This window comes from Gobio gobio (genome assembly GCF_949357685.1).
Source record: "Gobio gobio genome assembly, contig: scaffold_174, whole genome shotgun sequence".
Classification (NCBI taxonomy): domain Eukaryota; kingdom Metazoa; phylum Chordata; class Actinopteri; order Cypriniformes; family Gobionidae; genus Gobio; species Gobio gobio.
This window is the reverse complement of record NW_027645761.1, coordinates 55,001-67,610: the sequence shown is the minus strand read 5'-3', so window position 1 is coordinate 67,610 and position 12,610 is coordinate 55,001. Positions and strand designations below refer to the sequence as shown.

Genomic DNA, 12,610 nt, shown 5'->3' with positions numbered 1-12,610 from the left:
ACAAGTGTGCTCTGTGCAAATCATTTTTTATTTATATATATATAAATTACTTAAATTATGTCTTTTGGAACAGACTAAAAACAAGTGCTGAATGTAATGTAATGCTTGAAAGCACTGGAATTTATGTATAAAAAGATTATTTAGAAATAATTGTTTTGGTTGAAAATGGACAAACCCAGCAATTGGGTTGTTTTAAGCAAACATTTAACCCAACCGCTGGGTTAAAACAACCCATTCACTGGGTTAAAACATCCCATTTACTGTGTCAAAACAACCCGTTCGCTGGGTTAAAACAACCCATTCGCTGGGTTAAAACAACCCAATCGCTGGGTTAAAACAACCCATTCGCTGGGTTAAAACAACCCATTCGTTGGGTTAAACAACCCATTTGCTGGGTTAAAACAACCCAACCGCTGGTCTAAAACAACCCAAACAGCTGGGTTAAAACAACCCAATCGCTGGGTTAAAACAGCCCATTTCACTGGGTTAAACAACCCAAACCGCTGGGTTAAAACAACCCAACCGCTGGTCTAAAACAAGCCCATTCACTGGGTTAAAACAACCCAAATCCCTGGGTTAAACAACCCATTCGCTGGGGTTAAAAAAAGCCCATTTGCTGGGTTAAAACAACCCGATCCGCTGGGTTAAACAACCCAATCCGCTGGGTTAAAACAACCCAATCCACTGGGCTAAAACAACCCAAACCGCTGGGCTAAAACAACCCAATCCGCTGGGTTAAAACAACCCAAACCGCTGGGCTAAAACATCCCAAACCGCTGGGTTAAAACAACCCAACCGCTGGTCTAAAACAACCCAAACAGCTGGGTTAAAACAACCCAATCGCTGGGTTAAAACAGCCCATTCGCTGGGTTAAACAACCCAATCCCTAGGTTAAAACAACCCATTCGCTGGGTTAAAAAAGCCCATTCGCTGGGTTAAAACAACCCGATCCGCTGGGTTAAAACAACCCAATCCGCTGGGTTAAAACAACCCAATCCGCTGGGTTACAAACAACCCAAACCGCTGGGCTAAAACATCCGAAACCACTGGGTTAAAACAACCGTTCACTGGTTAAAACAACCCGTTCGCTGGGTTAAAACAACCCAATCCGCTGGGTTAAACAACCCAAACCGCTGGGCTAAAACATCCGAAACCACTGGGTTAAAAAAACCCATTCACTGGGTTAAAACAACCCGTTCGCTGGGTTAAAACAACCCAATCCGCTGGGTTAAAACAACCCATTTGCTGGGTTAAAACAACCCAATCCTGGGTTAAAAAAACCCATTCGCTGGGTTAAAACAACCCAATCCCTGGGTAAAACAACCCATTCGCTGGGTTAAAATAACCCATTCCCTGGGTTAAAACAACCCAATCCCTGGGTTAAAACAACCCATTCGCTGGGTTAAAACAACCCATTCGTTGGGTTTAAAACAACCCATTTGCTGGGTTAAAACAACCCAACCGCTGGTCTAAAACAACCCAAACAGCTGGGTTAAAACAACCCAATCGCTGGGTTCAAACAGCCCATTCACTGGGTTAAAACAGCCCATTCACTGGGTTAAAACAGCCCATTCACTGGGTTAAAACAGCCCATTCACTGGGTTAAAACAGCCCATTCACTGGGCTAAAACAACCCAATCCCTGGGTTAAAACAGCCCATTCACTGGGTTAAAACAGCCCATTCACTGGGTTAAAACAACCCAATCCGCTGGGTTAAAACAGCCCATTCACTGGGTTAAAACAGCCCATTCACTGGGTTAAAACAACCCAATCCGCTGGGTTAAAACAGCCCATTCACTGGGTTAAAACAGCCCATTCACTGGGTTAAAACAGCCCATTCACTGGGCTAAAACAACCCAATCCGCTGGGTTAAAACAGCCCATTCACTGGGTTAAAACAGCCCATTCACTGGGTTAAAACAACCCAATCCGCTGGGTTAAAACAGCCCATTCACTGGGTTAAAACAGCCCATTCACTGGGTTAAAACAACCCAATCCGCTGGGTTAAAACAGCCCATTCACTGGGTTAAAACAGCCCATTCACTGGGTTAAAACAGCCCATTCACTGGGTTAAAACAGCCCATTCACTGGGCTAAAACAACCCAATCCGCTGGGTTAAAACAGCCCATTCACTGGGTTAAAACAGCCCATTCACTCGGCTAAAACAACCCAATCCGCTGGGTTAAAACAGCCCATTCACTGGGTTAAAACAGCCCATTCACTGGGCTAAAACAACCCAATCCGCTGGGTTAAAAGAACCCAATTCGCTGGGCTAAAACAACCCAAACCGTTGGGTTAAAACAAACCAAACCGTTGGGTTAACCCTACTTGGGTTATTTTTAACCCAGCATGTTTGAGAGTGCATGAAAATGTGACGTTAACTCTACTTTTCTAAAGCTTTTCCCCAGTTTCGACTTTATTAAATGACTCGAGGGCGAGTAAATGTCTGACATTTCATTTTTGCGTGAGACTTTTAATGGCTTTTTAAAAGTGAAATGACAAACTGACAAGAGGATTAAACTCCCAGTGCATTATTCGCACTCTTCAGTCAAAGTGATTTTATATCATTTGCATTTGCGTGATTATTAATCCAAACAGACCCCTGGCGTTGTTTGAGAAGAATGCAATCAGCAGTTCATTATGCTCAAAAGTCCCCCAAAGCCTCCATGCTCCGGCGAGACGGCGTTGTAATTCTGTGTGTGTGTGTGTGTGTGTGTGTGTGTGTGACAGAAGAGCTGATAGAAAACACTCACTGAATCGACAATGGCTTTGGCTTGGGCGCGGGAGCAGCAGAAGGGACTGGAGGAGACACAGCTGTTCACACTGAGGGACAGATGTTGGAGACAAAGCAGAAACTAAACCAACCCAAAGCTGTTGAAATCTAATATCTGATCTCAAATCAGTGGAACCGCTTTGAAAAGCTGGACGACACGGTTTTCAATCACAGCGTGGCGGCGGGTCTAATGTCTACAATTTGATCTAAATGTTTGTTTAGAGAGAACGCCTGCTCCATATTGAGTTCCTGTTGCATGAAGCTCAAATGGCCAAAAGCAATGCATATACTTTCCTGAAGTGTATATTAAAAGAAAAGCAATCACTATGAGTGTGTATTCACAGGGTTTCCGCGAGGTCTTAAAAAGTCTAAAAAAGTCTAGAATTTCAAAATCAAAATTTTAGGCCTTAAAAAGTCTTAAATTCGCAGAAGTATTGAGTTCTAGGTCTTAAATCATTTTAAACAGGTCTTAATTTTCCTACGCCCACTACTAATGCTCATTGAAATGCTCCCGCAGCGCTTTAGAATGTTTTTTTGTTTTGTTTTTTAATTCTGGGTGTTGTAGTTCTTTCTTTCGCTAGTCCAAATATAATTTGCTGTATAACGACTACAAATGAGACTAACATGCATCTTATATTGCAGCCAATCAGCTTTCGTGTTATTGGCGGGAGTCTCTTTCGGATTGTACCGCAGACACATAAAACTGATTTTATTCTTCAGATAATAGTCCTCCAGTTTTCGCATCTCCGCGATTACTAAATACAATGAAAAATCAACAATGCATTTTTTGAGATCCTGCATAATTCGTAATTTCACCGCAAAATAATGGCAAGATACCAAACTGAACAAGATTTATGCATTTTGTTTATTCTATTGTCATGTGTGACTATTGTGAATCTAACATAATACATAATACAGTAAATTTGGTATCCTTAAATTTCTGCAAATTACAAATTCAGTCATTTTGATCTCAAAAATCACCCCAAAAATATCCTGGTGGGATTGAGCTATGGGGAAGTGCAAGTTTATCGATACAAGTTTATCGATTTGTTCAATTTGAATAAATAAATTTACTTTGCAAGTAATTTTGTGACTGCATTTCCTTTATAGGTCTTAAATTTCATTCATAATGGTCTTAAAAAGTCTTAAATTTGACTTGGTGAAACCTGCAGAAACCCTGATTCAGAGTGTGTATCGCTTGCCCATTTCTCCTGCTTCTAACGCATCAACTCTGAGGACGAAATGTTCACTTGCTGCCGAATATATCCCACCCACTAACAGAGATCATCAGTGTTATTCACTTCACCGGTCATAATCTTATGCCTGATTCTTTTGTGAAGTGTATATTAAAAGAAAACTACAATGCTATTCAAGTAAATTAGAAATATGAAGTGTAAGTTTTTAGTGCAGCATCACAGACTCTGAGTGGTTCTCAAGATCTCGTGATTGAGCTGAATGAGTCGTCTGAGTGGTTCTGTGTCGATTATAAAGATTAGATATAATTATTAAAGATTATAATTATAGACGGACGGCGTCTCACCAGTTGAGTTCTCCCGCATCCGTCTTCTGGGAGATCAGAGCTTTCCAGAAACTATGAGTGTCCTTTACCGTTTTAATGGCAAAATCCTGCACAACAGAAAGGAGAAGACATTTTAAAACATTACAAAATATTTATCTTATATTTGCTTTTTTTTTTTTTTACTAAAACTAATCATTTTAAAACATTTAAAGCATATATATTTGCTATTTAGTGTATTTATTAAAAATAAACATTTATTAAAGCATTCAAGAAAATATATTGTATATTTACACATTTTTAAAGCATTTAAAAATATATATATATTTTTTATATTTATTAAAAATAATTTAATAAATTTAAGAATGTTTGTAAATTTTATAAAATATGTAAAAAATAAAAATAGTATATTTACTAAAAGTATTTTACAATATTAAAAATATATTATTTTTTCTATAAAAAATATATTTACTAAAAAAGAAACACTTTAAAATACCGGTAGATAAAACATTTTAAAGTTTTTTAAGAAAAAATATAGTATATTCAAATTTTTAAAAGCATTCAAAAATAAAAATAGTATAAAATTAACTCTTTAAAATACTTATAAAATATATAGTAGATCAAACATTTTACAATAAAATATAGGATATTTACTAAAAATAAACATTTAAAAAAATTTGCTAACTTTCAAAGCATTAAAAAATATTTAGTATATTTACTAAAATATTTTTTTTAAACATTTAATATATACTATATTTACACAAAGCATTTAAAAATAAAGTTTAGTATGTTTATTAAAAAATAAACATTTTAAAACATTTAAGAACATATATACTATATTTATTTATTTTAAAATCATTAAAAAATATTTAGTGTATTTAGTTAAAATATTTTTTTATTTATTTATGAAAATATATAGTATATTTATTTATTTTAAAGCATTTAAAAATATTTACTAAAAATAAAATAGAAATATTTTTAAACCATTTAAGAATGTTTGCTAATATTTAAAAATAAAATAGTATATTTACTAAAAGTATTTTACAATATAAAAAAATATTACTTTTGCTAATTTTTAATGCATTTAAAAATAAAACATATTTAATATATTTATTTATATTTATAAAAATAAGCATTTTTAAACATTTAAGAAAATAAATAGAATGTTTACAAAATTTTAAACCATAAAAAAAAATGATTTAGTATTTTTACTCAAAATAAACATTTAAAAACATTTAAAAATATATATAGTACATTTGCTCATTTTTAAAGCAGTGAAAAACTACTGAAAAAATATTTCTTTAAAGATATAGTATATTTGATAATAAAAAAAAAAAACATTTTATGTTTTTATAAACATTTATTGTGTTTTCTGTGTTAACGCCATGCAGTTTCTAAGGTGTTTTGAGTGGTTGCTATGCGGTTGCTAGGGTGTTGTGGTTGGTCGGTCCACCAGCAGTGCATCTTTTTCACTGATGATGTTTTCTACCAAAATGCGAGTTGACCTTCTGAATGTTTTGAAAATTTAATTAAAATTGAATATTGTTGCCTTGATGACATGGTGAGAAAAATATGTTCATTATTAGCCTTCAGGGAGAAGTCATTAATCAAATGTCATGTCTTATCCTGTCAATTTACCCTGTTCTTGAATTCACCATTGAAGGCGAATTGGTTTTCTGTCTTCCCATCAGGCACTTTATACATCCTGAACCAATCCAGCGTGGCCTGCAGGAACCCGGGCCTGAGTCTGCGGACGTCCTCGATGTCTGTGAAGACAGAAGCGGCTGAGATTTAACATGGCACTCATTACAGATGCAGACGGGAAAGGTCTCAAACCGTTGAAGTCTTCCGCCTCTGGGTCCTCCACGTTTATAACGATGACTTTCCAGTCGGTTTCTCCTTCGTCTATGAGCGCCAGAGTCCCCAACACCTTCACTCGGATGACTTCCCCTCGGGAGCAGACCTGACACACACACACACACACACACACACACACACACGGAGAACGGGATTCGCTCAGGTGGAAGTGTGAAGGGGTTTGACCACACAAATCAAACATGGCCGAGGCTTAAAGGGTTAGTTCACCCAAAAATGAAAATTCTGTCATTAATTCCTCACCCTCATGTGGTTGGACACCCGTCAGACCTCCGTTCATCTTCAGACACAAATGAAGATATTTTAGTGTAAATCTGATGCTGAGAAAGGCTTCAGATAGGCCTCCATTGGCATTCAGTACATTTACACTCACAAGACCCATAAAAGGCACTAAAAACGCCGTTACAAAGTCCATCTCACCACAGTGACTCTACAATCATTTTACGATGCGACGACAATAGTTTTTGTGCGCAAAAAAAATCTAAATAACACCTTTATCCAACTTGTTCTTGTCTTCCGTGTTCCTCCACGACGCATGCGTGAGAATATGAGCAGATCCGGCGTTCGGACACATGACCCAGAAGAGATTTGTTTACGAGCAGAGGAAGACGCGCGTGTCTCAGCTGTTGAATTCTACATTGATCGTGCTTTAGGTCTCGGCGTAGTTCTCAAAATGGGGCTTAAGTGGCATTTCATGGATTCCCGAACGCCGGATCTGCTCATATTCTCGCGCATGCGTCGTGGAGACACACACGGAAGACAAGAACAAGCTGGATAAAGGTGTTATTTAGATTTTTTTTGCACACAAAAACTATTGTCGTCGCATCGTAAGATTATTGTAGAGTCACTGTGGTGAGATGGACTTTGTAACGGCGTTTTTAGTGCCTTTTATGGGTCTTGTGAGTGTAAATGTACTGAATGCCAATGGAGGCCTATCTGAAGCCTTTCTCAGCATCAGATTTACACTAAAATATCTTCATTTGTGTCTGAAGATGAACGGAGGTCTGACGGGTGTCCAACCACATGAGGGTGAGGAATTAATGACACAATTTACATTTTTGGGTGAACTAACCCTTTAATGGAGCTTTTACACAACACACCATCCGTTTCCTGCGGATAAAACACTTACACATGGAAAACTCACAACTATAGACTTTAAGATGATACGTTTATTAGTCTGATTTCCATTGCTTGTGCTTTATTTAATTTAGCGTCGTCTGCTGATTTCATTTTATTTATAACTATTATAATTGTGTAAACTTTAAAGTGTTATTTACTATTATTATAATTATTTAATTTATTATCTGATGATTTATTTATGTTTAATTTTATATACAGTATATAATAAATATATAATAATATAATATGATATATATCTTTATAAATTTAGTTATTTTCTATTTTAATTGTTTAATTTAGTATCTGATGTTGAATTAATTTAATGTAATTTTATTTTTAATTATATGTAATAAAAAATAAAAATGTAATTAAATGAAATTAATTCAACACCATATACTAAAATAAATAGTTATAATAATAGTATATAATAAATATATAATAATATAATGATATATATCTTTATAAATTTAGTTATTTTCTATTTTAATTGTTTAATTTAGTATCTGATGTTGAATTAATTTAATGTAATTTTTATTTTTAATTATATGTAATAAATGAAATTAATTCAACACCATACTAAATTAAATAGTTATAATAATAGTAACACTATATATTATTAAATATGATATAAATAATATATATGTGTAAATATAAAATAATTATAATATTATATATATAATATTTATATATGGTATTTATTTTATATTCATACAGTATTTATATTAATATATATCATATTTAATAATATAACCTTTATATAGTATTTATATTATATATCATATTCATACAGTATTTATATGCTTATAGATAATTTAATAATATTTATATATGGTATTTATATTAAATATATATCATATTCATACAGTATTTATATGCATAGAGATCATATTTAATATATATGGTATTTATATTAAATATTATATATCATATTTATACAATATTTATATTAATATATATCTTAATTAATAATATAATATTTATATATGGTTTTATATTAAACAATATGTATCATATTCATATACACTATTTATATATATATAATATTTAATAATATATTTATATATAGTATTTAAATTATCATTCATACAGTATTTATATGAATATATATAATTTAATAATATAATTTTTATATTTATATATGGTATTTATATTAAATATTATGTATCATATTTATACAGTATTTATATTAATATATATCATATTTAATAATATTATAAATAACTGTTATTTACTCTTATAAATGAATGTATTTAGTATATAATGTTAATTTAATAATTTAAAGTGCGTTATTTACCATTATAATATTTTTTATGTAGTGTCTGATGTTGATCTAATTTTTTACATTATATATATATATATCATATTTAATAATATTATATATAAGTGCTATTTACTATTATTATAATGAATTTATTTAGTATTTTATGTTAATTTAATATATTTTAAATAAAAAATGTTTTTAAGTGTGTTATTTACTATAATAATATTTTTTATTTTAATTTTAAATCATATATGTATATATAATATTTAATTAAGTGTGTTATTTACTATTATAATATTATACTATTATAATATTATGTAGTTTCTGATGTTAATTAAATTTTTATTTTTAAGTATATATGTATATTAAATAAGTGTGTTATGTAGCCTACTGTTATAATACTTCTTTAATTTAGTTTCTGATGTTAATTTTTATTTTTAATCATCCGTTCTGAGGGTTGAATGAGTCTGACTCTGGTCTTTACCTTATTCCCAATGTCACAGATGTCGATGGGATCGTTATCTCCGCAGCAGCCTGTGTCTCCATCCCTGTGTCCTGGATCCTCCCACGTCTGGAAAAGATGAGAAATGAACCGTCCATCCATCCATATCTGAGCATGTCATTCATCCGGACACACACACACACTGATCATGTGACCGAGGTGAGTTCTGCTGCTGCTGATAACAGCCCCTCAGCAATGCCTCGGGACAAATCTGTGTGTGTGCTTGGGTTGGCATCTAAACATGCATGCCATGTCTCTCTCTGAACTCCTTCAGGCATCCACCTCTCTTTTCCCTGGAGTTTCCCACACTTTAATTCTGCATGGGTCACTTCTAAGCGTCTGGATGAGCTGTTGGATGTGGACACAAACCTGAGGAATCGCTCCATAGTTCCAGATGTAGCCCTTGTGAGGAAAGACGTTGCTGACGTAACGCAGATTCCCTTTCTTCAGGTCCTGCTTCAGTGGATTGAGGGGATCTTTAGTGGCGATCTGGAGAAACCAGAGGAAGATTTCAGAGTTTACGGCCATTTAATCGACCAAACAGCTTATAAAAACTCCACTAAATAAGCCTCAAAAGTTATCAAAGTTAGGCAACAGCGGGTTCATATATATTTTTGATGCACAGAACAAATTGCGAACGGCTGTGCATTTAATTGTTGAATTGTAGCTGTCACAGGATATACAGTGAGGAAAATAAGTATTTGAACCCCCTGCTATTTTGCAAGTTCTCCCACTTAGAAATCATGGAGGGTCTGAAATTGTCCTCGTAGGTGCATGTCCACTGTGAGAGACATAATCTAAATAAAAAATCCAGAAATCAATGTATGATTTTTTAACTATTTATTTGTATGATACAGCTGCAAATAAGTATTTGAACACCTGTCTATCCGCTAGAATTCTGACCCTCAGAGACCTGTTAGTCTGCCTTTAAAATGTCCACCTCCACTCCATTTATTATCCTAAATTAGATGCTCCTGTTTGAGGTGGTATCTGCATAAAGACACCTGTCCATCCCATACAATCAGTAAGAGTCCAATTACTAACATGGCCAAGACCAAAGAGCTGTCCAAACACACTAGAGACAAAATTTTACACCTCTACAAGGCTGGAAAGTGCTACGGGGAAATTGCCAAGCAGCTTGGTGAAAAAAGCTCCACTGTTGGAGCAATCATTAGAATATGGAAGAAGCTAAACATGACTGTCAATCTCCCTCGGACTGGGGCTCCGTGAAAGATCTCACCTCGTGGGGTCTCAATGATCCTAAGAAAGGGGAGAAATCAGCCCAGAACTACACGAGAGGAGCTGCTCAATGACCTGAAAAGGGCCGGACCACCGTTTCCAAGGTTACTGTTGGTCATACACTAAGACGTCATGGTGTGAAATCATGCATGGCACGGAAGGTTCTCCTGCTTAAACCAGCACATGTCCAGGCCCGTCTTAAGTTTGCCAATGACCATTTGGATGATCCAGAGGACTCATGGGAGAAAGTCATGTGGTCAGATGAGACCAAAATAGAACTTTTTGGTCATAATTCCACTAAACATGTTCGGAGGAAGAAGAATGATGAGGACCATCCCAAGAACACCATCCCTACTGTGAAGCATGGGGGTGGCAGCATCATGCTGTGGGGGTGTTTTTCTGCACATGGGACAGGGCGACTGCACTGTATTAAGGAGAGGATGACCGGCGCCATGTATTGCGAGATTTTGGGGAACAACCTCCTTCCCTCAGCATTGAAGATGGGTCGAGGGTGGGTCATCCAACATGACAATGACCCGAAGCACACAGCCAGGAGAACCAAGGAGTGGCTCTGTAATACCCCTTTTCCACCAAGGCAGTGCTAGAGCTAATTCAGAGCCAGAGCTAGTCCCAGTTCATAGTTGGTTCGACTGAGGAGCTTCTAAGAACCGGTTTGCTTTTCCACATGCTGAGAGCCACAACAGAGCCATGTCTTACGTCACTGTATACGCCTCATCTTTCTCAGCAACGCTAGCGAGGCAGCGGCAATGTTGCTAAGTCTGTGGTTTTGCCGCGGGCTGTTTTTTCATGTCCGCGGGATGAGGCGACCCCAATTATGTGATATTTAGCCCCGGGAATGCGAATTTTAGTAGGCAACCATGCCAAAAACACATATTTTACCCCCAAATGTGATTTTTACTGGGGAATCCCCCCCTGGAACGCGATTGGGCTTGTTTTGAGTAGCAATTGGGCGGGTTTTGTTGTGAAAACCTGGCAACCCTGGGCAGCGGGAAACACACACACACACACACCACAGCACCGCTGCGAACAAGCCTTCCATCAACAATGCAAACGTTGCGTTACTATTGATTCACACGGCTTTACGATCCTACATCGGCATCAAAACACAACGAAAACACAGCAAATCCAACGCATTCATGCAGTTCGCCGTCATTTGTATAGACGGAGATTACAAACGAGCAGCAGCTGTTAGCTCCATTAGCTGCTATTTCAACAATGGCGGATCTCAAGTGTGTGTTGGTCTTGTTGACTCCGCCCCCAGCGCCTGATGTAATCGGTTCTTACTTCTAGCCCTGTTCTAGCCCAGCAATGTTTTGGTGCTACTTAAGAACCACTTCTTCTGGCTCGGAGCTGGGCTTTGGGTGTGGAAACACAAAGAACCGATTTGAAACTAGGCTCTGGCTCCGATCTAGCTCTGGCTCTGCTTTGGTGGAAAAGGGGTATAAGAAGCATATCAAGGTTCTGGCGTGGCCTAGCCAGTCTCCAGACCTAAACCCAATAGAGAATCTTTGGAGGAGCTCAAACTCAGGCCAGAAACCGGACTGATCTAGAGAAGATCTGTGCCAAAATCCCTCCTGCAGTGCAAACCTGCTGAAAAACTACAGGAAACCTTTGACCTCTGGAATTGCAAACAAAGGCTACTGTACCAAATATTAACATTGATTTTCTCAGGTGTTCAAATACTTATTTGCAGCTGTATCATACAAATAAATCGTTAAAAAATCATACATTGTGATTTCTGGATTTTGTTATTTTTAGATTGTCTCTCACAGTGGACATGCACCTACGATGATGGTATTGGACAGGTGTTTTCCTCACTGTATATGTATACACATATAAACCATGTGTGTATTGTGTTGCGTGTAACTTAATGGTCATTTGCAGCGTTTGTGGGAAGCTTTGATGCTTTTAATGAGAGCGAAAGAAAATGGTCTGAATCAGAAGCTGTTGATGTGCTGTCAGTCTCTCCTCGTCCTCCTCCGCCGCTAAACCACGCCCACTTTATAGCATTTTTCAAAACTGAATGAGGCAGAATGCAGGAAATAGCGTTAGACCGCCCCTTTAAAGGGTTCTTTAAAATGGAGTCGAGAACCGTAGAGTTCCCCATTTAACTTTTTATCTAAGAGTGCAGATGCAGATCGACTGTAAAGCAGAAGATATCTCTCAGAACACAAACGGGATATTTTTGATCTTTTGAAAGGCTCATGATGATACAAAATGGCGTCCGTGCTTCAGTGGAACCGCTGAGAGGAAGTCTGGACTGAACTGGACCTTCAACACGTTTAATCAGCTCCGGCCCTTAAGA

General features: G+C 36.3%; 1 protein-coding gene across 1 annotated transcript in view; it reads right to left on the bottom strand.

Moving 5' to 3' along the window:
* Window positions 1-2,752: 2,752 nt before the first annotated feature.
* The window catches only part of LOC307122362 (inorganic pyrophosphatase-like), a gene marked incomplete at its 3' end in the record, with an annotated part of 30,890 nt that continues 21,032 nt past the window's right edge, over window positions 2,753-12,610 (bottom strand). Inside the window, exons 4-9 of the mRNA XM_079846353.1 lie at window positions 9,415-9,534; window positions 9,028-9,114; window positions 6,125-6,251; window positions 5,927-6,054; window positions 4,313-4,398; window positions 2,753-2,822 (exon numbers count right to left, since the gene is read on the bottom strand). Coding sequence (XP_079702479.1) covers window positions 2,753-2,822; window positions 4,313-4,398; window positions 5,927-6,054; window positions 6,125-6,251; window positions 9,028-9,114; window positions 9,415-9,534 — 618 coding nt within the window. The remainder of the gene's footprint in view (window positions 2,823-4,312; window positions 4,399-5,926; window positions 6,055-6,124; window positions 6,252-9,027; window positions 9,115-9,414; window positions 9,535-12,610) is intronic.